General features: G+C 39.1%; 1 protein-coding gene across 2 annotated transcripts in view; it reads left to right on the top strand.

Moving 5' to 3' along the window:
- The window catches only part of LOC131078733 (probable ubiquitin conjugation factor E4), a 127506-nt gene that overhangs the window by 88097 nt on the left and 12216 nt on the right, over positions 1 to 27193 (top strand). For both annotated transcript variants that reach the window (XM_058016499.2, XM_058016500.2), the window contains exons 10-14: positions 1907 to 1996; positions 2169 to 2369; positions 2531 to 2626; positions 2943 to 3065; positions 3217 to 3309. In XM_058016499.2, coding sequence (XP_057872482.2) covers positions 1907 to 1996; positions 2169 to 2369; positions 2531 to 2626; positions 2943 to 3065; positions 3217 to 3309 — 603 coding nt within the window. The remainder of the gene's footprint in view (positions 1 to 1906; positions 1997 to 2168; positions 2370 to 2530; positions 2627 to 2942; positions 3066 to 3216; positions 3310 to 27193) is intronic.

The raw sequence follows: 27193 nt of genomic DNA, 5'->3' as shown, positions 1-27193 counted from the left end.
GTGACTATCAAATATACCCATTTGTTGTTGCCCTATGATTGCTCATGCAGATAGTAGGTGGATTTCCCTTGCTAACATGCCTAATTTAGTGCACTGCAACTTGTATGAAATATATAAGGAAGGTAGAAATCGGGCTGTGAAGTTTTACGTGATAAAAAAGATGTCTCCTTAGAACATGCTGTTTTTGAATTTATCTGGATTTAAACAAATGTAAAGGTGTTAAAAGTCTACATTCAGTTTTAATGTTAACATTCGAATTGATTTCCTCCCAAGAAAATATAGGATTCATAGGCTTAATTTCTCAGCTGGAAAATTACCAAACTATATTCATCTTCTTTGTTCAAGTATGCCTAACAGGGAAATCATCTTCAGCCTCTTTTAAATAGCATGACAGCAAGGCAGAATTGGACAGTTTCTATGGCCACCCATAAATCTGGTGACCAATTTTAGGTTTTCACCTCCAAAAGTTGAAAATTATTGTCAGACTCAAATGTTCTCTAGGACATTATTAATTCTACAACCAACTTTTTCTTTTGCCAATTAATACTCTCTATTTTAGGCCTGCCAATAGAACTTAAAAAGTAAAACAGTATTATTGTTTCTTCACTCTTAGATATGTATTCTGTTCCTACGGGGTGCCATGGTTCCTTTTGGTGTGTCACCACTAGTATCATATTCAATTAACAAAACTACATAGACAATATTTGAGGGGCACAGTGAAGCTCACACTTGTTAGGCTCACCTGTTACTCAAGAATAACTTAAATAAAAGCAATTCAGAACTTTAAGGACCTCCTCATTTAGAAGGAAATTTCCTGGGTTCTCAGGGTTAGCAAATATATTATGAAATGGACATTCTCAGGTACATTCACCATTGCTGTAATGCATGTGGTTAGGGCTAGAAGCAGAGCAGTCATTTTGTGCACCTTCAGCATAAGATCTCATATGTACACCATGACTTTCTTGCAGGACCCTTTCTGATGCTCATGCAGACGCTTTCATAACTTCTCTAGTCCTACCATCATTCCATTCTTTCCTGTTTACCCTTCTCTCACAGTTGACCTTCCTGTGTCTGGGGAAGCATCTTTAGGATTTCTTTTATCTTGTCAAAATGCACTTCAATGCATCTTTAAGGGACTGAAATTCTCACCAAACAATCACTGCAATGAGTAGCATGATTCAATTAAAATTGATATGGTAGAATGTATCTACTCCTTTTAACTGGTAGTTCTGCTTGTTATACTTTTGAGTCTCACTGATCTACTTTGTTCATTTTCTGCTATCTATATAGTTTTTTGCATTCTGATGTTGTGGCAGAAAACAAAATGATGCAACTGAAACTCTACATATTTTAGTCTACACAGGACTGAACAGGGAGACAGAAAGGAGGAGTTTGTCATGAGTTCAATTTAGGTCCTGCAGGGATGTAGTCCCATATGAGTGTTAAAACAAGTAAATGTCATAGAGATAGAAATACCTTTAGTTATTTCCTGGAAATAAAGATGGTGAGTTTATTGAGATTATGTAGTAGATAATAGGCGATTGCTGCATGGTCTCAGGAGTTGGCAATTCTGACAATGCCAAGTTTATTAATTATTCTTAGACTGGTTTTCAAGTTTCTGAAAGAAAGAAAATTTACTTGGTAGAAGATAGCCATTTCTCTTGAGGGAAAGGTAGTATATTTTGTATTTATATTCTTGCAGAGGTTTGTTTTTCTGAAGCATGGAAAAGAATTGGTTTCATTGTGTCCAGTACAGCTGATGGATTTTGAGAAGTTTTGGTTGGACATTTATGTATTACTATTTGTAAAACAAACAAGAAAATATGAAGTTTGTAGTTCCTTTTTAGTATCACAGTTCCTATTATAAGTTTTACTTTTGACTAATTTGAATTGAATTGTTGTGCAGTTCTATGATAAGTTCAATATACGACATCATATTGCAGAACTTCTGGAGTATTTGTGGCAGGTGCCAAGCCATCGCAATGCATGGAAAGGGGTAACTGGTCCCATCTAACTCTGTTGGCTTTGCTTAATCCTTATTTCTTTTGTTTTGTGAATATTCTTTGATTAGCTTTCTCCTGTATCTAACTGTTTACTAATGCTTCATAGATAGGATAAAGTGTCAAATCTAATGTTAGATTGGACCTTGTCATAATGTTTGTGGGCAGATTGCACGATCACAGGAAAAGGGAATGTATTTGAACTTCTTAAATTTTCTCATCAATGATAGTATCTTTCTTCTTGATGAGAGTTTCAATATGATTTCTGAACTTAAAAAGATGGAAGCTGAAATGAACACTGTAGAATGGGAGCAGCGAACACCGCAAGAGAGGCAGGAAAGGACACGCCATTTTCACCAACAAGAGCAAGTCTGTTTGATAATTGAAATTCTTAGTTTTTCCTGGATTGTCATGCTCACTAATTTTCTCTTTGCTGAGCAATTTTTTGCAGTATGCATTCATTTGGAAACAATTTGTATTATCAGTTGAATCTATCTTATTACAAATATTGATTTTTGTGATGTTATTAGTATGTTCGGTGGGACATGACCTTGGCAAATGAAGATGTGGGGATGTTAGCATACACGTCTGCTGAAATCACATCACCATTTTTACTTCCAGAAATGGTGGGTACACATTTCGATTACTGCATAAAATTGTTTTGACTTTTCGAGTTTCAAATGTCATTGCTTTTCTTGATCAAATGTTTGAGGAATTATGCTCATGTGTAATTACATATATCTTGTTTATTTCTGCTTTTATCACAATAACTTTTGGGGCAAGATCCTTCTGTATAAATATATCTACAATGTGTTTTTTAATGAAGTGGTGCATTGGTCTTAGACGATGAGTGGCAACCATAATTTTGTGTAGATAATTTAATCCTTGTGGACTTAAATGCTATACTACATTATTTGATTTTCTGCTCTGTTTATTTTCCAGGTTGAAAGGGTAGCTAATATGCTCAACTATTTCTTGTCACAACTGGTTGGTCCTCAACGAAAAACTCTGACCCTGAGGGATCCAGAGAAATATGAATTCAGACCAAAGAAACTTTTAAAACAAGTTTGAGTCTTTTGCTCTAACTTTTTTTCATTATTATTATCTAGCTGTTTGTTGTTTTATTGACATGGATTTTCAACTTCTACATGTTTAGTCAATTTTCAAGCCACTATTTAGTAACTTATGTTAATATATATATATATTTTTTGTGAAGATTGCCGAAATATACGTTCACCTTTCCAGGGGAGACAAGGATAATGTATTTCCATCAGCTGTATCAAGCGATGGTCGTTCATATAAAGATCAGGTACATTTTTCATAGTTCCTGTGATATTGCAAAGTTGATTATGAAAAATAGCTTGATTGATTGATTCTTCTCCCTTGATTTGTCTAACTATGCTTTTGAATTTATAACTGACAAATAAGGTATCTTTTCTATTTCATTAATATTAAAGCTAGTTTTACAAAATTTCAAGACGCTTTGAAGACAAATTATACTTTGTTCATTCCATTTTTCTGTTTGAAAATAATTTTAGATTCTTGACGTTTCAACTGTTGAAATTTGTGATTAAGCTGGCATTTATGTTTTGGTGGCTTTAAGGTAATATATTTTATACCACTGTATCTATGCTAATCTAGAATGAAAAAGAGATATTCAGAGAATCATACAATATGTTCAATTGAAAATATTCAGAAAGGTAAATAAGAGAATAATTTTGCTGAGGAAATATTGCAAAATATGCACTAAAAAAAATAACTTCATATGGCCTGTTGTGACGTTTTCACACATCGCCCCATTGCAAATGGGGACCCCCACTTTTTCGCTTTTTAGGGTAGTTGTTTTGTTTAGGTCGTCTTAGTTTAGCAGTTGTTCCCTGGTTTTAGCCTTTGCTAGTGAGGTAGAATTGTGGTCAATAGGATCAAAATGTTGAAAGGACTTTAAAATTGTTAAAAGGATCCTAAGTGTCAAGTTGCCTTAGAGTTTTGATTTATTCTTGCTAAGTGTTGAGTTTCAATTTTGCCTTGAAATGTGAGCGAAAATGATAAAAATGTTGCAAATTGATGCAAATTTTGTGCAAAAATGTTAAAAGTCCCTGTAGGAGTCGTTTTATCACTCCTAGGAGGTTAAATAAGTTAAAAATACACAAAGTCCCGATGGACTTCTATCCACACTTCAAACCTTGATAAAATGTTAAAAGTCCTGATGGAAATGGAATTTCCACTCCATAGAATGGTAAAATTGGATAAGTTTGGACTTTTGGAGTGTGAAAATCAACTTAGTCTCGATGGAAATGGAATTTCCACTCTCCATAAAATGGTAAAATTGGATAAGTTTGGACTTTTGGAGTGTGAAAATCAATTTAGTCCCGATGGAAAATGTTTTTCTACCAAGCAATTAAGGCGTAAAATAAAAAATCCCGATGGGAGTCGTTTTTCCACTTAGATATAAAAATGAAAATGGACAAAGTCCCGATGGAGCATGATTTTCCACTCCATTTTGAGCATGAAAGTGTTGATTTAATGTTAAGAATGATGAAAGTCCCAATGGAGGTCGTTTTTCGGTTTCCACTCCAGGACTAAGTTTGCAAGTGATTTTGTGGAAAGTCTCGATGACTCAGGTTTTTCCACTTAGGACAGAAGAGGTGTCCCAATGGGGGTCGATTCTCCACTTGGGACAAAATTGCATGGATTTGATTAAGTTTATTAGTCCTGATGGACATCGATTTTCCACTAGAGGGGTATTTGACTAAGTTTTGTGAAAATTTTCCAGTTCCAATGTAAGGCGAATTTCCACTTGGAGAAAATGTGTCAAGGGAAAGAAAATTGATGATGAAAATGATGTACAAATGACCATCGATTTTCCACTAAGTGGCTGAAAATCAACATTTACTTGAGAATTTTGGGGACAAATCAGTCCAGACGAAGATCGATTTTCCACCATCGCTGTTTAATGTGTTTCTTTTTGTGATTTTATCCCACATTCATTGTGTGGTGAAGGTTAAAGGTGAAAAGTTGAATAGAAAACCCAGGTCAGCGACTATTATTATACCATTGTCTGATTGAGCTCCAAGTAAGCTGGAAGAAGGAAGGTTGAAGATCGCTATAGCTGGGAGAGTGTGATTTTGGGCCTAGGGCATTGAGTGCGCCACCATTGGGGGTGTTTACAGCAGCATAGAGGGTGCCATTGTTGGCTGAAGACACCGTTATCAGACCTGAGACACCATTACCAGCTGCTTATTCAGACTGAAACGTTATTCTCAGCCATTGTTTATGCCCAAACGTGCCATTTCCAGTCAATCATGGGCAGATCGCTTCAGACATATGGATTGCGCTATGGATAGGATCACTTCCAGCCATCGAAACACGATGTTCAGAGGTGTTTTCAAACATCAAAACTCATAAATCAGACCCGGAACAACACTTTTGATTGCAATAACACTCATTTTCTGAGGTTTTGAAGGGCATATTCAGACTTAGACATCAAAGTTAGACCTATCCTAAGTCTGAAAATCAGGTTTCTAGAGGGCAAATTTTCCAAATTTTGACTAAGATCCTCATGTTTTTCAGAATTTGTTTTACATAATGTTGAATTTCTGATTTTAGTGAGCTTACATTTCAAAATCAGAACCTGAGATAATTTTGGAAAATTAATTGTTTCAATTACCTATCGTAGGCTGGGACAAAAGTTGGGAGCAAAAGTCTCTATGAGGTTCAAATTTCCACTCCATCAAATGGTGATCAAATCAACAGAAATTTTTTGAGGACGACGAGTCTCAATGGGGGTCGGATTTCCACTTAAGGGCAGAATTACAAAGGAAGAGCATAAGTCATTAGGAATGAGGAGTCCCTATGGAGATCGAATCTCCGCTCCAAGGGTAAGGCATCAAAATGAAGTGAAATTTGCTAAGAGCAAGGAGTCCCTATGACCTTTGAATTTCCATCATGAGAAAATGATCATGAAGATAGTGATAAATTTCAAGGATTGAATTAGTCCCTACAAGGATTGACTTCCCACCAAGGTTGAAACAAAGTTTATCCCATAGGTGTTTGATTCAATATTTGTTTGTTTTGCAAGTTTTCTACAAGGCAGGGAAGCATGATGATGAAGGCTCGAGGTGAAAGAGGATGCAGCTTGTAGGGATACCAAGGGCTCAACACTTCAAAGCAACAAATGATGAAGGATCGGCTCCAAGATGACGAGCAAGTGAAATGCAAGAATGAAGAAACTCAAACAATGCTACGAGGAGGATTCAAGGTTCAAACTCAAAAGACTCTATAAGCACATTGCAAGGACAACATTATAAATGTGAATGAAGAAGATCAACATTTTAGGGATTGGAAGAGGATTTCAAGACAAGGATTTCCAAAATTAAAGATGAGGACTAGCTCAAACATGAAGAAGACTTCACCATGATGGTGAACAAGTGAGGAAAAGACAAATCCAAGACATGAGCACAAGGGATTCCACATTATGAAGTAGGAACTACATCAAGGAATCTCAAAGTCAGAGAACGTTAAGGAGGAAAGAGTTCAAGGCAAATTCCCTGACATGAGGATGAAATGCAAAGTATCACAAGGAATTCCAAGCATCATGAAGAATGTTCAAGTCAAATTGATCAAGTCTACAATGCAAGCTGAGGTGGCATCCCAGTCACCATTCGTCCAATCAAAAGGGTTCCATGTCAACATTCATTCAAGGGGGAATAGGTGACATGTGGGACTCCATCAAATATTATTTATCTTACCTATCCTCATCTTTCATTGGCCAATGTAATGGTGGTTGTTACAAACCCTAATTAGGGTTTTATCTTGTAATCTTGGCCATTGAATGTGAATCAATTTGAGCCATTCATTGTATTAAGACTTCTATAAAAGGGCTTAGTGCTCTCATTTGTAAGGCTAATGTTAGAAGAGTAGAAGAATAGTTGCTAATGCAATTAGGAATTAGAAGTTAGAGTAGAATTAGATTAGGAGAGAAGGTAAAGATTGTTGCCAAGCTCTTGTTGCAAGAGACATTGTTTTTCATTGAAGTTATGGTGAATTTCGTATGGTGATTCAACATGTTGCATGGTCTCTACTTCTCATTTGTTTTAATGTTGGTTAATTGAATGAAAGATCTTGTGGATGATTAACGGTGAAATTTGCATATCCATACTACTAGTAGTTTGCTGATTGTAAACTTGCCTTGCATGGTCAATTGTAATCCTTATTCATGCTTAACTTCAATTGCTATTCACACATTGATATGCACTGCCTTGATGGTGTCTATGTTGTTGGTGGTAATTTGAACATCATATATTTACCTTAGAAGATCGCACTAGCTTCGTGGAGTTGTTCATTGATGTCAAAGCAAAGTCTAGTAGAGTTTCACCATGTCATTCACTACATCCTACATTCCTAGGAGTAGAATAGTCTTCCTAAACCCTTCCCCTTGTCCTTTTTTCCAGTTCAAGTTAGTTTAGGAGAGAAAGCATCACAAGATTGCAATATCAGATGATCAAGTTTCAGTAATAACATTCAAGCTTTCATATGCAACGTAAGTACCCTTGTGATTCCAGCAATATCACATCAAACCATTGAGCTTATCCACACGTCAAGCCCTGCCATTTCGAAACCTTGGAGTTGTCTCATTTGATCGTGGATCATAGCATTTGAGAGACTTTCTTCTATGTTTTCCCAAGTTAGAATTAGCATGTTGAGTCCATAACTCCAAACTCATATTTAAGAGTCATTTGATATGAAAGATCCCCATAGAAAACAGTCTCATTGTAACCCAATATAGCCATTCAAGATTACTATGGACCCATATATGAAAATGTATTTTATTATTAATTGTAAAAATCTTTCCTCTTCAAGCCATCCATATTGAATGAGAGCTTTGAATTGTAAGAGTCTAAAAACTTGTACGATGGCTGTTCATTTTAAATAGACAATTTTTATTGGCCCTTTACATGTTAGATGGAGATGTTGACGATAGGCAAAATCCTCCCAATATACTGAAGATGAAGACTTTACCCTCACTATTGAATGATATGGAAACAAGGAAACTAGTGAGCAATCTTCACAACAAATGTTTCTATACTTTACATTTAATTAAGGAGGTGCGCCAAGCCCTGGAATTTAACATGGAAGTTATGGGGATAGGAGAAGAAAATCTTGGTGTCTTAATTATGGAAGTAGTCTCTTTGCCTATTATAGTGGAATTTGAATCAAGGAAGTCTATGAAGGAATAACCAAGAACATAAATGTTATGTGTGGTTGACTTCCAAACAAATGACAATAATGAGAACCATTAAGAATTCTAAAAAAAACTGTCAAATAACTCCAAACATCGAACAATTTATTAAGGTTGCATATCATATAATGCTTGACAATGGCTCTGTTGATATTATGCTTGATAATGCCTCTCTTGATAGTGGTGGCTCTTGCTTTCTGTCTTGGAATAGAAGCAGTGGGAAATGGGTGATAGGAAGTGGTGAGGAGAGGCCGGTTTATAAGTGTGGGTCACCCTGCCCAAACTTTCCTTGCAACATGCGCTCCTAATCTCTTCCATATGGACGAGTTTTTTTCAACTTACCCATTTTGAGTTCCAATACTTCTAAATACACATTTGGTAAATTTCTTACCTACTGTTAAAAACAAATTTCAATACTTGTTTTGGTTCCACCACAAAAATGCGAGATCGGGCCACATGACTTAACCACTACGTTCCCTTTACTTGCATTCGCCCTTCTCATTTTAGTCCAAGATGTTTTAGTGTGCTTGATTGGCAAACGATTATCTACTTGGATAGGCATCAATTGATACGTTGGGCAATATCATGCCAAAGGTCATGACTTATTTACATTCGAGCGGTTGAAAAGAGAGTCCCTTTTCTACTATTTGTAAGATGAGTACTAGTTCCTTGAGTAATATAAGTACACAAACTTTGAAGAACACAAATGAGGGATTCAATAAGTGATTTGGGTTATTTAAAAAATTCATTTAAGGACTCTTATTTAAATAATGGTTTGATTAAGTTTATACTTAACAAACTTAAATATAAAGATAAATTATAATTTTGATTGAATATTGTGATATATTTTTCATATTTTTTCATAATAAAAAAAATGACAATGACCTTATATCAATTGTGATCAAATTGCAAGTGAAATGGTGTTTGCTTGAAATGTCATGTTCAAGAGCTATGAATTTTATTTCCCTTTTATAAGTTGAAAAAAAACAATTTTTGGCTTTTATAAAGACATGAAATTTATTAAAAGACTTCATGAATTCAATTTTAAGGTTAAACAAATGAAAAACTATGGTTTCTAAGCATTATATCAAGATATTTTTTGATAATTTATAATCTCACATATCTCTCGAAGGAGAAACAACATCCAACTTTCTAAAGTACTTGATCTAGTACCTAAAGCACAACTTTCTATACAATTGACACTAAAAAAGGTTTTATAAGGGAATAATTTTGATTTAGTAAGATTATGAAATTTGATGTTATTAAAATATAATTCACAATCTAATGCTATGTAAACATTAAAAAATTTGAAAATATCACTTATAAAAAAGAATAGTTAGAATTTCCTTGGCCTTGATAAATTGAATTTAAATGAATGGAGAAGGCATACTAAATACATAGCACAATTGGCCTTGCATGTGTGTTGATTTAGCATAAATACATTTTCCATCAAGTTTTATATGTCTTCTAGTATAACCTGTAAAAATGATTAGTACTAGCCTAACCTGCTCTGATACCATGTTAGAAATTAGGATCTTAGGATACTAATCATTATAAACAAGATTATAAAGTAAATGAAATATGAAACATACATGCATAAATGTACACATTACACAAGATATACATGGGGAAAACCCTTTCGGGTAAAAAACCCCATAAAGCATCATTTAATTAAAACACTTACAAATATAGTCTATCATAAAATAGACATGAACCTGGGGACATGTTGTGACCATTTCACACATCGCCCCATCGCAAATGGGGACCCCCTCTTTTTGCTTGTTTTTTGTTCGTTTTCGCTTTCGTTTTTAGGGTTTTGTTAGTCAGTCAGTTGTCCGGATTTAGGGCCAAGCCTTAGGGTTTTAAATTTTGCCTTTTCAAGCCAAAATCCAGTCACTTTTGAGAGCTTTTGAGCTTTCTTTTTCTAGAATGCAAATTTTGAATGCAATGATTTCGCCAAAATGGTCTAATTTTCAATTGGAATGTTCATGCAGAGCTTAAACTTGTCTAAATGATGACCGTCAATGTGAATTTTTGTCTGATTGAATATTTTGACCAAATTTTGACTTTTTTGAAGTTTGATCCTGGACATTGGAATTGATTTGTTTTCGCCTCGTGAAGTGTTAAAATGTGAAAAATCTTGTTATTTTGGCCTGTAGGAGCAAAATCGCTCCTGTCCCTCAGTGAAGGACGGGAGCTCATTTTCAAATATCTCATTGTCCTTGCAGAGTCCAGACAAATTTTACGTTTGAAGTGATGGAGAACGACAAGATCTTTCCATTGAATATAAATTGAAGATTTTCATGAGCACAGAAAGGCCTCCAGGAAGAAAATCGCTCCTGTCCCTCAGTGAAGGACCGGAGCTACAATTCAAATTTCGCCATGTCCATGCAAGATTTTGATGACTCAGCAAATGGAGGACGTCCGAAGGAAGATACTTTGCCAAATGAATATAATTTGAGATGCAAAAAATGAAGGAAAATGACCTATATTGACTAAATCGCTCCTGTCCCTCTCCAAGGGACCAGGGCGAGGTACCTTGTAGCTCTCGTCCCTCTCCCAGGGACCAGAGCGATTTCCTCCATTTTGCAAAATCCAGACAAGGGTCAAGGCAAGTTTACGTTCAAAAACGAAGGAGAACATGAGATGAATGCATTGAATATAAATTGAAGATTTTTGGGACGTCCATACCAATGCTAAATGCCTAGTTCGCTCCTGTCCCTCAGGAAGGGACCAGAGCGATTTTTGATATAATTACCTCTTTTTGGAAGATTCCAAACAATGTCAAGGCATGGACGGATCGAGTAAAGAAGGACGAATCCGTTGAATATAAACTTAGAGCATGGCAAGGTAAGATGAAAGCCACAAGGAAAAAATCGCTCCTGTCCCTCTCCAAGGGACCAGGGCGATACAATGGTGAAGATACGTCCCTCTCAAGTTCAAGGTCGTCCCTCCAAGGTTCGAGCCCGATCCAAGCCAGGACGAAAGGTGGCGAGGACATTTCAAGGCGCTTTCATCATGCGTAAACACTTAAAGGACGTTAAAATGAAGAAATTGACACCCTATAACATAGATCGCTCCTGTCCCTCAGGAAGGGACCAGGGCGATGTTAGATGCATTGGCCATTTCATGCAAAATTTACGTAAGGACAAGACATTGCAATATTTTAGAGGGTCCATGGTACGACAACAAGATGATAAACAAGAGTTTTGAACGTTAAATAATCACCAAAATGGATCTAGGAACCATATCGCTCCTGTCCCTCTCCAAGGGACCAGGGCGATTTGCTTTGGATTCCTTGTTTGTTTCAAGTTCAAGCTAAGTCAAGACGTCCTAAGGTAGCATATGGTCCAAGGCATCGTTTGAAGATAATTCGCAAAGGTTTTGAACGTCCAAACATCACCAAATAATGTAAAAGCCTCACATCGCTCCTGTCCTTTGGACAAGGACCAAGGCGATATCATCAAAAGCACGCACGTTCCTTCAAGATCAAAGCGAAGCAAGGCTAGGTAAGGTGAAGGACGACGTTTGAAGGACGTTACAATGAAGATCGAAGTGTAAAGTTGACAAGGTCAAGGAAAGGACATGGATCGCTCCTGTCCCTCTCCAAGGGACAAGGGCGATGATCCCTTCAATACGCTCAAAACTTCATGCGAGCAAATGGAATAAGCGCAAAAGACACGAACAAAGGATGTTATTCGCCCACAATAAAAGATCGAAGTTAAAAGATGCAAGATGGACATGAAAACAAGAAGATCGCTCCTGTCCTTTGGACAAGGACCAAGGCGATGTACACTCAGAAGGCACTTAAACACACATGCAAGAGGATCAAATGCGAAGAACCTATCAAGATGATCAATTTTTAACGCGGAGATGAAGAAGTTGATCGTGAAAAAATGCAAAACCAAGACAAAATAATGAATCGCTCCTGTCCCTCTCCAAGGGACCAGAGCGATGAGGTACGTCCCTCTATTTACATATTTTTTTGGCGCCAAATTAAAACAATTCGAATTTACTTTAAATGCTAAATCAATTTAAAAATTAAAAAATCCATTTTTATTGGCATTTAATGTGGCGTTAACATTTATTAATTATTTTTGCCTTATTTAAAAATCGAAATTTGCAATTAAAAAACGCAAGGCATTAGTAATTAATTAATTAATTAAAAAAAAATCGATTTGAGCGCTCATATATGGAGGTCGGCCTTGTTATTTCATTGCAAATCATTTAAAAAATGGTTTTGTTTTTATTAAGTCGGCCTAAGGGGTAAAGGATGCAAGCGCTATATAAGGGGGGTAGAATTATCATTTCCTACATCATTATTTTTACCTTCCTTTATGCGAGTTGACAAGAGGCGAATATAGTGCGAGTTTTATTTATCCAAGGTGGCGCACTTAGACATTCCAAAGGTGGTGCGACTTCAAACCAAAGGTGGCGTAGACATTCCCAAGGTGGTGTGAGGCGTGCGAGGTGTGTTTAAAGAGGTGCGAATTGCATTGAAGATCAAAGGTGGTGCGAATTCGAAGACCACACCAAGAGCGAATTTGAAGATCCATCCAAGACCACGCCTAAGGCGAATTTGCTAAGGACTTGGTGATTTATTTGTGCGAAATTGAAGATCACATTCTCTCCAGAGGTGGCGAAATCAAATTTGAGGGGATCATATTGAAGATTATCTTTATACCTCAATTTTGCTTAGGCAAATTTTGTTTTTGCATTCTAGAGTTAGCTCTCTATCGAGGTATGGCGATTTAATTATTATTGTTTTATTCATTCATCGTCATATTTCAAATTTTGAATTTTAAAATCTCTTAGCTCAATCGTTGTATTTTAGGAAATGATAACTCTAGGGACTTATCATGAGGTTTCCTAAAATCTATCTCTCTTATCTACGTTATTTATTTCAAAAATCTATTTCTTATAATGAAATGTTGTGTAGGTATGGTGACCCCAAAGGCGGGAGCATCCACCAGTCGCTCGGCTCTCATGAAAGAAGATCAGAAGACTGAAGAGGTGGAGGCCAAGATCGTGTCCAAGTGGAGCAACATTGGAGATACAAACTTGGGAAACTTTAGCACGAAGAAGTTCCGAGAGGTCCCTTACATCGGCAAGCCATCACCTGTCGCCCGGAGAATAATAGAGAGTGGCATCATTAAGGCGGCCGGTTTTCCTCCAGCTATTCAGTGCCACGAGTTGATGATCGAGTGTGCCCGTCATTACAATCCACAGTCCAGGACAATTGTGTCCAATGAGGGAAACATTTTGGCGTACCTTTCAGAGGAAGCCATAAGTGAAGCCTTCCATCTTCCAGAGCACAGGGACATGATATACAAGAGCATTGAAGGAGCCAGATCAGTGTACGATGATGATCCAGATGCTTGTCTAAGCATAATCAACAAGAACTGGCTACTTAAGAGTCGTCCCCGTCTGAGCAAAGTACCGAACACACCACACCGGATTGATTTCCAAGAGGAGTACAGAGATTTGATTACCATGCTCAACAGAGTTACAGGAGCACCTCATGCCTTCTATTTTGAGAAATGGATGTTTTATTTCATCCAGGTGATTGTTCAAGGAAAGAGTACAATACATTGGGCTAGGATAATTAGCCATTGCTTAGACGTACAGTTGAGAAGACTCAGGGCTACTAAGTCCTTCCACATGAGTTCATATGTCATCTATGCCTTAATCAGGAGCGTTGAGTACGCAGGACTACCTCACAGAGGAGTGATTGGAAGAGGACCCGGCGAGGTCAGAGTTTGTGAATCCTATACCTACTTGCATCATCCACCAGGGAAGAACTACAAGTTAATCAATGATACTTTCACGATGAACATCACCAGGACGTTGCAAGGAGGGATTCACAACAGATTATCTCAGGATGCCCAGGAGTTAATCAAGAGGTACGGTGCTTGGTTCATTCAGTTTCCCAAGTTCACTTACATTAGAGTGTATGGATGTCCTTTACCTCCATACATGTTGCCGAGATACCCGACAGACAGGATTGTGTTACTTGAAGTAACAAGGCAGTTGACAGCATATGTGAAGGCATTCAGACACAGACATCAGAATGGAGTTCAGGTACCTATTATTTTGGGTAATTCAGTTGAGGTATGTCCTAATGTCTCAGCCATGGATGATGCAGAGAGAGAGTTAGCCTTGTATCCTTTTTCATCTTTTGCTTGGAGGAATAGTTTTGATCCTCATGGACATTTAGAGGAGACAGTCGGTAGAAGATTTAGACATGAGTACCAGATTGAAGATTTTATGATGAATCTCCTAGATGATCTCGAAGTGAAACGAAAGATACATTCTAGATTGCCTTTGGATTTCATTAGGAAATGTAAGATTTACAGAGTGGCCGACCAAGCTCAGGACAACGGCAGGCACATCCAATCTTCATATGATAGAGAGAGCAAAACAATTAGTTTGAATTGGAATGAGCCCGAGGCCGTGGATTTAGATGAAATGATGGCACCAGTCTTGTCTTGTACTCGCAGATGGGTAGACATTCAACATCAGAAGTTGAGAGAACAAGGCATAGCCATGTCTTTTACTTTGGAAGAAAAGCCAGCCGGAGGAGGAGCCAGTGTTAGTGAAGGCAATCCTAATCCTAGGAATTCAGGTGAAGGTAACCTTCGATGTGCCAGTGAGGGCAATCTCCATTCGAGAGGTTCAAAGAGAAAGGAAAGATTAGAAAAGAAAGAGCCTTCCAAGAAAAAGCAAGGTGCTAACAAAGACCAAACACCGGGTACTTCTTCCAGGCCAGAAGATAGAACAGTTCGAGTGGAAGAATCCATGGAATCGATGGTACAGAATGACAGACAGGAGGAAGAACAGGCACAGCATGTTTCATCCGATGGATCTCTCCAAGACTATGATTTAGATAATGATAATGAAGTAACATCTCCTCCCAGACAAGAAGAAGTAGTACACAAAGAAATTCAAGTTCAAGAGACAAGATCAAATATCCCAGACTGGTTGAAGGAGAGATTGACTAAGGTGATCGTAATTGAGGACGAGGATAGTGCAATCGATCTAGAGAGCCTTGTTGGACGTTCACACATGACAGCAGAGAAGAAGAAGGCTACAAAGATGTCCAAGATGATTCGAGATGAGACTGGATCTAGAAAACTGCAGATAGCTACACCGGCAGCAGACAAATATGAGGGTGAGATCCTAGCAGAGGACTATCATATACAGACTATTGAGTTAGGACCATCCACAGCAGAGCAGACTTTAGATGATGCCACCGACACATTTGAGGCATTGAAGGATAAGTTTAGAGAAGAAGTAGAAAAGAATAGAAAGCTTGAGAGAGAGGTCGGTGCATGGAGAACATATTTCAGTCACATCAATGAACCTTTGGGACGTCAGGATCCAGTTAGATCACCATTGCAGGCATTGCCCCTTCAATCAATCAATGAAGCAGAAAGATTCAGGAATATGGTTTAGCGTACATGTAATTGGATGGATAGATCTCACACGGTGGCCATTGAGTTTATTACAAGGATGTCGAAGATCACCCATCAGGCTATCCAAGTTCTTGAGATAATCCACAGATTGATGGCAACAGTAGCTGCATTTGCCCATACCAAGGACGTTGTCATCCCTGTCTTGAAAGTTATAAGACATACATCCAGAAGAATTTTAGCACAAGAGAAGATCTTAGAAGGTGATTCTCACAGTTTGTTTCAGTGGTCAACCTTACTCCATATAAAGAGTGTTCTCTTTGAGGACATCAGTATTAGATGTGGTCAAGTTGAGGAGGTGATCAATCCGATCCAGGACAGAGTATTTGAGGTACTTCGTACCATTCTTGGCAGGAGGATCGAGGTCGAGACAGATGTGGATTTACAAGAGTTTGAGGATAGAATCACTATCATCTTTCGCAAGGACGCAGATGTTACAGATGAGCAGTATGATCAGATGTATGCCACCATGCTCCTGATTGATAGAACAAAGGAACTTGAACCTACTTGGGACACAGCTCTTCTAGATGCATTTGATCAGGATATCAAGAATCTTCCCGAGATTCCAAGCACAGAAATCGAAGGAATCGTGACAAAATTCATTGCATATGCTAAGAAAGAGAATTGGAAAGGGAATAAGATTCTAGATGAAAGGTTGTTACAGATGACATGACATCTTATTTCTCATTGGTTGATACCTCCTAGATTTTTGTGCCAAATTTAATATTTGGCTATGTATTTAATATTGTTCAGTAAAAAGGAGGTCATTTGTAACAAACCCTAATTAGGGTTTAGGTGTCATGATCTTGTCCATTGATTTACTTTCAATCTGGACCTTTCATTGTAACTGGGGATGCTATTTATACCCCATTTTTCATTTCATTTGTAATAGAATAGTCAGTTAATAGAGAATAGAGTTAAGAGTGAAATAGAGAGATTAGAATTGTAAGCAATTTTTATTTTGTAGCAAGATTGAGTCTTGAAGAGAGAAGTTCAAGCAATTGTTGTATATGATGACTTGGAAATCAATAAAATATTGAAGTTATGGTGTTTTGTTGCAAGTTTCTTGAGTTATCTTCATGGTTGTTGGATGTACTTGAATCACGCTCAATCAAAGTAGTTTGTTAATTAGAAAGACTAAGTGTGAGATTTGATATTTGGTAGGATTCGCAATCCAAACCACTAGCTTCTTGCTGATTGTAGGAACGCCTTGTGTGGTCGACTGGAAAACACCTTGAGTCCTTAACCTTCAAGCATTTTCGTATCTAGGATATGTACCTTCGTAGTAGTGTCCTTGGTCTTTGATGCATTGAACATCATTATTACCTTAGAAGATCGCACTAATTTCAGTTGAGTTGTTGTCTTATGGCGAAATTGAAATTGGTTGAGTCTTGCCAAATCTCATCCATGCTAAGTCGTTCATAGGGTTAGGCTAAATTAGACCTCTCAAACCCTGTCCTTTTTTCCTTTTTTTGAAAGTTCCTTTTAGATTAGTAAAACCTTCGAACTATTGAATCCGTAAGAAGCCTTGAAGGAAACAGCAAATCACATCATACCACTAAAAGCTTGTCCACACGTGGAGACCCCACTAAAAGAACCTTGGAGTCCACCTAACTGATCCTTTTTGCAGATCTTCAGCAGTTAGAGACTATTTTCTCAAGAGAGGATAAGATGCCTAATGGTATTTTATTCTGTGTATGATTGTGTACAAAATACACGTCAACAGAATTGGCGCTAGAAGGAGGGCGTTTCTTTAGTTTCAAAGTTCGAAGTCCGAAGATTTTGAAAAGAGAAAAACATTGCGAACATGATCATGAAGTACGATGGTGTTGCCAGATGAAGGACGGAATCAAGTGGTGCAACCCAATTTGCAAATAGGCAATACCCAAGAAGACATCATTTCCCAATTGAATCAAGTAGCTTGGAACGCAAGGAGAAGCCAAGTCGAATATAACAGAGTTAGAATCATCTTAGAGCAAGAGGAAGATATAGCCGAAGAACATCAAAGGGTCATAGCTAGGAATCTTCGCAATCAAAGGAACCCACAATAATCCTTGCAAGACTTCACGCTGGATCGCATTGGTTCTTTCTCGCCCGAGAAACATCAAAGGTTGTTGAGGTCCACACCAGGCATCAAGGATCTAAGTGAACTTCAGTTTACTTCCAAAGCAAAGCGAGTTAAAAGAGAGGACACTCCCAAAGAGTTCGAACTAAGATTGGAAGAATCTCCTGAGTCATCACAAGTTCTTCAAGAACAAGTCCAAGCGGCAATCCAATCTAGTATCCAGGCAATTTCACAAACAAAGAGCCAAGCTAGTTCATCAAGTTCAGTTTCAAGGAATACAATGGCTCATCGTGCTCCACCACCACCTCCTCCTCCTCATGTACTCAATGGTGCGACGTGGCTAGTCAACAATCCATCACCATTGGAATTTGCAGTTTATCATGATATGCCGAAGAATCCAGAACACTTTTGTTCCAAGTTCAATGTTAGTGATTTCCATCGCACAGCAGAAGATCACATCAAGATGTTCGAGGACCTTCTTCGAAACAGACAAATTGAATATGGAGATGTGGCATGTAGGCTTTTTCCCTACTCATTGGGAGAAGAGGCATACTTTTGGTTTATTCATTTGCCTACAGGATCCATCAGGACTTGGGACGCGATGAAAGACGCATTCATTGCCAAGTTTGGCATCCCAACTACACCAGCAGAGTTATACAGACAGTTTGTTGAGGTTCGAAGGAGAGAACATGAACCTATTACCTCCTTCAATGACAGATTTCACCGAGCATACACAATGCTACGTCCTCCTTATCTTATTGCAGATCCAAGGGAAATTTACTATGGAGCCTTAGATCATCTCACAGCTATGTTCGTAAGGACACATCCAGCTCCGAATGATCTAAATGCGGCATACACAAGAGCCATTGAAGTGAGTAAGCACATGGGACAAAACATCACTGGACCACTACTACACATGGGATCCGTCGCAGCACCTAACCAGATGCAGGCAGTTGGCACCGCTTTGGCCAACCAAACTCCAGTCATGAATCCAATTCCGCAAGCGACATATCCCAACGTACAGCCAGCGAATCAGTTGGTCCTTCACCCAGGAGCTCCAATTTCTCAAGCCCCACCCGCTCAACCTGTGTACCTGCAAAATGCTACAAATTCGTCAAGGACACAAGAAGAGAAAGATGAAATGAAAGAGCTGATTGAGCAAGTCAAGAAGTTATCAACTGAGGTCACCCACCTGAGGAACCAGAATAATCAACTCCAGAGCATGCAGAGGGCCAACCACGGCCAACACGCGAACAACCAGAATTTCCAAGGCAATAATAATCAAGGATTCAGAAACAATTATCAAGGAAATAACAATCAAGGCTTCCAAAGAAGACCATGGAATACAGCTCCGAACAATGGAAATGTGGTGACGCCTTTGGACAATCCACCAAATGCGCAAAGCCAAGAGAACCCCTCTTCAGGCAAAGTGTTTTTAGCCGAAGCGGCCTTGTCCAGTTGGTGCAGACTCCACAACACGAACCAACATTCCGAGTTGCAGTGTCCTGAGTTCAAGATTGCGGCCGACATTTTCCAACAAGAGATGCGTACTACCAATCCGCCTGAAAACCCTCCCACCACAGGGTACGAAATTGTTCCAACCACGCAGTATGGTCAAACCATGATCGTTGAAACCTGCAGGTATTCACAAGAAGAAACTAGTCAAGAACAAAATGGGAGATTTCCTCCAGAATCGGCCAATGGACCAATGGTGCCACCAGGATCTCAGTTTCCGCCAGCGTCTGCAAATGGACCTGTAGAGGATTCAGAATACTATTTCCCACCATTGAACGACAGTGTTTTAGTAGAAGGAATCAAAGAAGTATTCCACCAATCGTTAGGAGGTGCAAACCAAAGAGTTTATCACAGGAATCAGAGAAATCCCGAACCATTAACAACATCGATTCCTCCAAACAATTTTTCAACTCCGCCGGATCCCCAAGCCAGCAACGTCCCTGAATATCCACAAAACACTCAAGAATACAGACAAAGAAATATTTCACCTCCTGCGGGAAATGAAATGAAAAGATTGGCCGCCTTGGTGTTAGATGAACTCAAGAAAGTCAAGGTAAGTTTACCACTCTACGAGTTGCTCAAAGTGTCTGAAATTAAAGAGGCAGTGATCAATAGTTTGAATGAACCTAGTGCAACAAGGTCAAATGTTCAAGCCACTATCAATGTGACTCAAGAGGAAGCCGATTCTCAAGAACAACCCAAGCAAAATGAGTGCATGGTTCAAACTATAACCTTCCCAGCTAAAAAGGAAGATATGTTGGAAGGAAAAGTATTACTCAAAAGAGGCGAAGCAAAGAAAGCTCAGCCTACAGTCAAAGAGAACCTCACTACTAACTTGGTTCTTCCCGAAAAGGAAGTCGCAATCAAGAAAGATGTGGTTAAAAAAGGAAAATCTGCAAACCAAGCCAGTCACTCGAAAGAGGAGAGCCCAGCGAAGGAAGATCACTCGAAGATTAATCAAGTTAAACATCAAGAATCAAGTGAAGGAAATTCAGTACCTTCTCAAGGAAAGGACGAACCGGCCCCGTTCCTGCTATCAGTCAGAATATTTGGAAAATTATTACACAATTGCCTTTATGATTCCGGAGCCTCAAGCAATGTCATGCCTTTAGCCGTTTGTCAAAGACTGGGAATAACTCCCGCACCTACCAAGAGGAAAGTCACTCAGCTTGACAAGACGGAAGTTCCAGTCATGGGAGAATTGAACAATATTCACATGCAATTGGCCGCAGACCCAAGGGTCCAGAATTTTATAGATATATCAGTAGTGGATATTCCAGATTCATATGGAATGCTCCTGAGTCGAGATTGGTCCCGAAAGTTGAATGGATATGTATCGACCGATTTCGCACACATGTGGCTACCATGGAGAGGAGTTCCAAACCAGATTAAAATTGATAGCACCCCAAGGTTGAGATTGATGATAACTGAATATGGAGAGGACAATGAAGTCCTATTTTTAGAATCCGACCTAGGAACATATAAACCAAAAGTAGAGGAGATCTTGATGATACAAGATATACAAGATGAGAATACCCAACAAGAGGTCATGGAGTCAACTGAGATCGTCATTGAAAGCGATCAAGGACCCGACCAAGAGGACGAAGGGATGTTTGAAAACTTCAGAAGGTTTGTGCAAAGAAACATCCAGCAAAGTGTGCAACTTGGTAATATAGCATCTGTTCGAGAGTTGCTCCTTCCGAATTGGTGTAGAATTCACAATGCCGTCCACTCAGAATTATCTTGTGCTTTATGCCAGACCGCATTGGAGCAAGTAAACAAAAGAATCCCGCAAACACTAATTGTAGAGGAAGCTCAAGATTCAGAGAATGAAAGCTCTACAGACACCGAAAGTTCTGTGGAAGATGAAGTTTCGTCCGATACAATAAATGAAAGTCATGAAAGTCTAGAAACGGACAATCAAGAAAATCAAATATGGACACTAAGGTTCGACGGATCTAAGTCCAAACAAGGATCCGGAGCTGGATATGAATTAATTAGTCCAAAAGGAGAAACATACCTTGCCGCTCACAGATTGCAGTTCCCTTGCACCAACAACGTAGCAGAATATGAATCTTTGGTTCATGGTTTACTGTTGGCCATCCAAAAGGGGGCAAAGATACTGCAAGTATACGGAGACTCAGAAATCGCAATAAGGCAAATCAGGAAGCAATATGTTTGCCATGACAAAAGGCTAACCAAGTATAGGAATCGAGTCTGGGATCTAATTGAAAGTTTTGAAGCTTTCAATATCAATTCAATTTATAGACATCAGAATCAAGTGGCCAATTCACTTGCACAGGCCGCGAGCTCATTGATTCCATTAGCAATGGAAGGATTAAAGAAGTTTACCATCGAGTTAATATCAGTTCCTTCAGTCCCAGATAACATTACCAATTTCCAAGTTTTCGAAGACGACAAGCACATTTTAGACTTCCTAACCAGCACGGACGTCTTCTTAACACAGATCATAGATGAAGATGAAGTGGGTGAAGCTGAGTTCGATGCCGAAGGAGTCCTGAACTTAAAGACAAACACTATTCCGAAAGGAATGGTTGAATTAGAAAGGATTTTTGATCCTGACAAGTTGAAAGAAAAGAAGAATCACAGTGTAGAAGGCAATATGTGTGACGCAATCAATCTAGGTGACGAGACACAAGTTAAGAATGTTTTCATTGGAAAGTCTTGCACAGCAATTGAGAAGGATGGAATCCTAAAGAACATGAGGGACTTCCCAGATGTCATTGCATGGAGCTATGAAGATCTCAAGACCTACGACACTACGATTATCACTCACACAATCCCGTTGAAACCAGGAAGCAAGCCATTCAGGCAAAGACAAAGACCCGTCAATCCTTTGTTAGAACCGCTGATATACCAAGAAGTGAAGAAGTTACTCACAGCTAAAATCATATTCCCAGTAAGACACTCGACGTGGGTCGCCAACCTGGTACCTGTTAGAAAGAAAAATGGAGAGATCAGATTGTGTGTGGATTTCAGAAATCTTAATAGAGCGTCAGAGAAAGATAACTATCCGCTCCCATCATTGGATGAAGTACTGCAGATCGTCAATGGATCGCAGATGATGTCCTTCCTAGACGGATATTCAGGATACAATCAAGTCCTAGTCGAACCTGAAGATCGAATAAAGACTGCTTTCACCACCAAAAGGGGAACATTTGCCTATAAGAGAATGCCTTTTGGACTCATAAACGCCGGGGCCACATTCCAGAGAGCTATGGATATTGCTTTCAGAGATTTAATTGGCAAAAGCATTATTATATATATGGATGATATCACAGTTTTCTCTAGGCAGAGAGAAGATCATGTGGACGATTTGAGAAGAGTCTTCCAAAGATGTAGAAGATACGGTGTCTCCCTTAATCCGAAGAAATGCATATTTGGAGTCACAGAAGGAAAGCTTTTAGGACATGTCATCTCAGAGAAAGGAATATCTATTGATCCTGAAAGGGTGAAGGCCATATCTACTATCAATTTGCCAGCAAGTAAGAAAGAGCTCAAATCATTTTTCGGCAAAATCAACTTCGTCCGAAAGTTCATTACCGGATTTGCCGAGATTGTCAGGCCACTGAATGAAATGTTAAAGAAAGATGCAAAGGTCGAATGGACTCCACAAGCCAGAAGGGCATTTGAAGAAATAAAAACCGCAATTATGGAGGCGCCAGTCTTGATTAGTCCTGATTATCTCAAACCATTCTATTTATATTCCTTCGCTTCCGAATACACTTGTGCCGCCATTCTCACCCAAAGAAGTGAAGAGAGGGATGAAAATCCCGTTGCTTTCATGAGCACCCCGTTGAAAGACGCAGAATTAAGATATCCAAACATTGAAAAGCAAGCATACGCATTAGTAAAGGCAGTTAAGAAATTCAGACATTACCTCCTGAGAGCCAAGATTTATGCAATAGTGCCTGATGCGGCAGTCAAGACTCTTCTCATGCAAAATGAATTAGGAGAGAGAAGAGGAAAGTGGGTCGCCATCATCCAAGAATTTGATATCGAGATACAGCCCATGAAACTTGTCCGAGGACAAGCTTTGGCACAGACATTGGCAATAGATGGGCCAGGATTAGTCCAACAAATTTATGAATTAGAAGATGTCACACCTGATGAATGGTACAAAGACATTGTGACATATTTGCTTAATCACAGATGTCCTGCTCAGATGACACCTACACAAAAGAGAGCATTAAGGTTAAAGTGTCAACATTACGTGCTTCAAGGATCTGTTCTATACCGGAAAAATTATGAAGGAGTATACCTGAGATGTGTTGGCAAAGACGAAGCAAAGCAGATAATTGAACATTTCCATTCTAAGTTTGGAACCGGACATGGAGCCAACCTCGCCACAGCTCACCAGATCCTAAGAGCAGGATATTACTGGCCTACGCTTTTTAAAGATACATTCAATCACATTAAGACGTGCCACACATGTCAAGTCGCAGCTATTAGAGAGAGAAATCCTGCCATGCCACTGAATCCCGTGATTGAAGCCAGACCATTTGCTAAATGGGGAATGGACTTTATTGGTGTTATTAACCCCGCATCCTCAGCACAACATAAGTACATCATTACAGCTACAGATTATTGTACCAGATGGTCAGAGGCACAGGCACTTAAGGTTTGTTCTACTGAAGTTGTAATCAAGTTTCTAGAGGAGAACATAATCACGAGGTTTGGATGCCCCTATGCGTTGGTTTGCGACAATGGATCGGCATTCACATCATTGAGATTCTCAAATTGGGCTTTTGAGTACGGGGTAACCCTCAAGTTCTCATCGAATTATTATCCTCAGGGTAATGGATTAGCAGAATCCACCAACAAAAATTTGCTCAGTGTTATCAAGAAATTATTAGAGAGAAGTCCAAGAGAATGGCACACCCAGTTGAGATTTGCTTTGTGGGCAGACAGAATCAGAACAAAGAACGCATTAGGCATTTCGCCTTATTTTCTAGTCTATGGCCAAGACCCAGTCTTCCCCATGCAACTCAGGATTCCAACCTTGAGATTCATTCAGGAGTACATGGAAGACACTGATGCAGTGCAGGCCAGGTTGACACAGTTGATGAATTTAGAAGAGAAACGAGATCAAGCACTAGAGACCTTTGCTAAACACCAAGGAGTGGTGAAGAGATGGTTTGATCGACAAGCAAGAGTCAAGGCGTTCCGAATTTCAGATCTCGTCCTGTATTGGGACAAAGCACATGAGAAAAGAGGAGAACATGATAAGTTTGATAAGCTTTGGAAAGGCCCTTATCAAATTTCAGAGATATTGGGAGAGAACGCATTTAGGTTGCAGACTTTAACTGGAGAAGACATCCCGTTGCCTGTCAATGGGAGATATCTCAAACATTATTTTCAATCCTAAAGTGCCAAGACCTTCCCTTGTACATAGTTAGTTTAGTTTGCTTTCGTTGTTTTGTTTTGTTTTGTTTTGTTTCCGTTTTGTTGTAGTTTAGGTGCTTTTGTTTTTAGGTTAGTTGTTTTGTCCTGAGGGGTATCCATTTGACATTGGGTGATTTTGTTATATAACGCTCTGACTTCCTGCTGGATTGTTGGATGCATTTGGAAAATCATGAGGTCTTTTGGAATTACCAAGGGAGTTTCTTTTAATGAAGCTTTGAGTCAGGACATATTTGCATTGAAGTAGATTAGCTTATTGAACTCACGTATTTTTGTCCTCCAGTTATTATATTTTCACACACTTATAATCTCCGAGTCATTATGGTTTACAGGCAAAGCTGTGATCAGTGAAAAATCTAAAGTCTAGCTTCAGCGCCACCGCAATCCTCAAACCCTAGTGAGTTTCACTACTCACGAGCCAAAGAATTGACAGAATTGAAAAGCAGTATCAAAAGAAAAGATGAAAAAATGAGAAAAATCAAAAGAAAAGAAATGAGCTAAGAGGAAATATCAAATTGGCTAAAGGGAATATGCGAATAACTCCATCGGGGCTATAGATGCCTGACTGGCAATGGAGCAATATTCGTGAGCTTGCGGCGATAACCTTGTCGGGACTATAGACGTCTGACTGGCAGCAAGGCTCTATCCAGGATGCTTTTGGAGTTTAGACGAACTACGTAGCTTATCACAGGGGAACCTGAAGATCATGATTGTCTTGTTGAGGGGAATTAACGCATTTGCACACACATGGGTAACTGTGGACTTAATACTTTGTCTCAATATGATGGTCTCTTCTTGTAAGTGTTTCTTAACTCCTGGATTTGTTGAGGGAGGTTTTCTGAGTCTTCCTTTAGAAAGATTGATTCCCAAATGTTTTGCAACATTTCTCAGTGGTGTCGCCAGATGTTGTGACCATTTCACACATCGCCCCATCGCAAATGGGGACCCCCTCTTTTTGCTTGTTTTTTGTTCGTTTTCGCTTTCGTTTTTAGGGTTTTGTTAGTCAGTCAGTTGTCCGGATTTAGGGCCAAGCCTTAGGGTTTTAAATTTTGCCTTTTCAAGCCAAAATCCAGTCACTTTTGAGAGCTTTTGAGCTTTCTTTTTCTAGAATGCAAATTTTGAATGCAATGATTTCGCCAAAATGGTCTAATTTTCAATTGGAATGTTCATGCAGAGCTTAAACTTGTCTAAATGATGACCGTCAATGTGAATTTTTGTCTGATTGAATATTTTGACCAAATTTTGACTTTTTTGAAGTTTGATCCTGGACATTGGAATTGATTTGTTTTCGCCTCGTGAAGTGTTAAAATGTGAAAAATCTTGTTATTTTGGCCTGTAGGAGCAAAATCGCTCCTGTCCCTCAGTGAAGGACGGGAGCTCATTTTCAAATATCTCATTGTCCTTGCAGAGTCCAGACAAATTTTACGTTTGAAGTGATGGAGAACGACAAGATCTTTCCATTGAATATAAATTGAAGATTTTCATGAGCACAGAAAGGCCTCCAGGAAGAAAATCGCTCCTGTCCCTCAGTGAAGGACCGGAGCTACAATTCAAATTTCGCCATGTCCATGCAAGATTTTGATGACTCAGCAAATGGAGGACGTCCGAAGGAAGATACTTTGCCAAATGAATATAATTTGAGATGCAAAAAATGAAGGAAAATGACCTATATTGACTAAATCGCTCCTGTCCCTCTCCAAGGGACCAGGGCGAGGTACCTTGTAGCTCTCGTCCCTCTCCCAGGGACCAGAGCGATTTCCTCCATTTTGCAAAATCCAGACAAGGGTCAAGGCAAGTTTACGTTCAAAAACGAAGGAGAACATGAGATGAATGCATTGAATATAAATTGAAGATTTTTGGGACGTCCATACCAATGCTAAATGCCTAGTTCGCTCCTGTCCCTCAGGAAGGGACCAGAGCGATTTTTGATATAATTACCTCTTTTTGGAAGATTCCAAACAATGTCAAGGCATGGACGGATCGAGTAAAGAAGGACGAATCCGTTGAATATAAACTTAGAGCATGGCAAGGTAAGATGAAAGCCACAAGGAAAAAATCGCTCCTGTCCCTCTCCAAGGGACCAGGGCGATACAATGGTGAAGATACGTCCCTCTCAAGTTCAAGGTCGTCCCTCCAAGGTTCGAGCCCGATCCAAGCCAGGACGAAAGGTGGCGAGGACATTTCAAGGCGCTTTCATCATGCGTAAACACTTAAAGGACGTTAAAATGAAGAAATTGACACCCTATAACATAGATCGCTCCTGTCCCTCAGGAAGGGACCAGGGCGATGTTAGATGCATTGGCCATTTCATGCAAAATTTACGTAAGGACAAGACATTGCAATATTTTAGAGGGTCCATGGTACGACAACAAGATGATAAACAAGAGTTTTGAACGTTAAATAATCACCAAAATGGATCTAGGAACCATATCGCTCCTGTCCCTCTCCAAGGGACCAGGGCGATTTGCTTTGGATTCCT

This window comes from Cryptomeria japonica, chromosome 9 (assembly GCF_030272615.1).
Source record: "Cryptomeria japonica chromosome 9, Sugi_1.0, whole genome shotgun sequence".
NCBI classification, from domain to species: domain Eukaryota; kingdom Viridiplantae; phylum Streptophyta; class Pinopsida; order Cupressales; family Cupressaceae; genus Cryptomeria; species Cryptomeria japonica.
The sequence above is the reverse complement of the archived record's forward strand: the minus strand, read 5'-3'. Positions and strand labels throughout refer to the sequence as shown.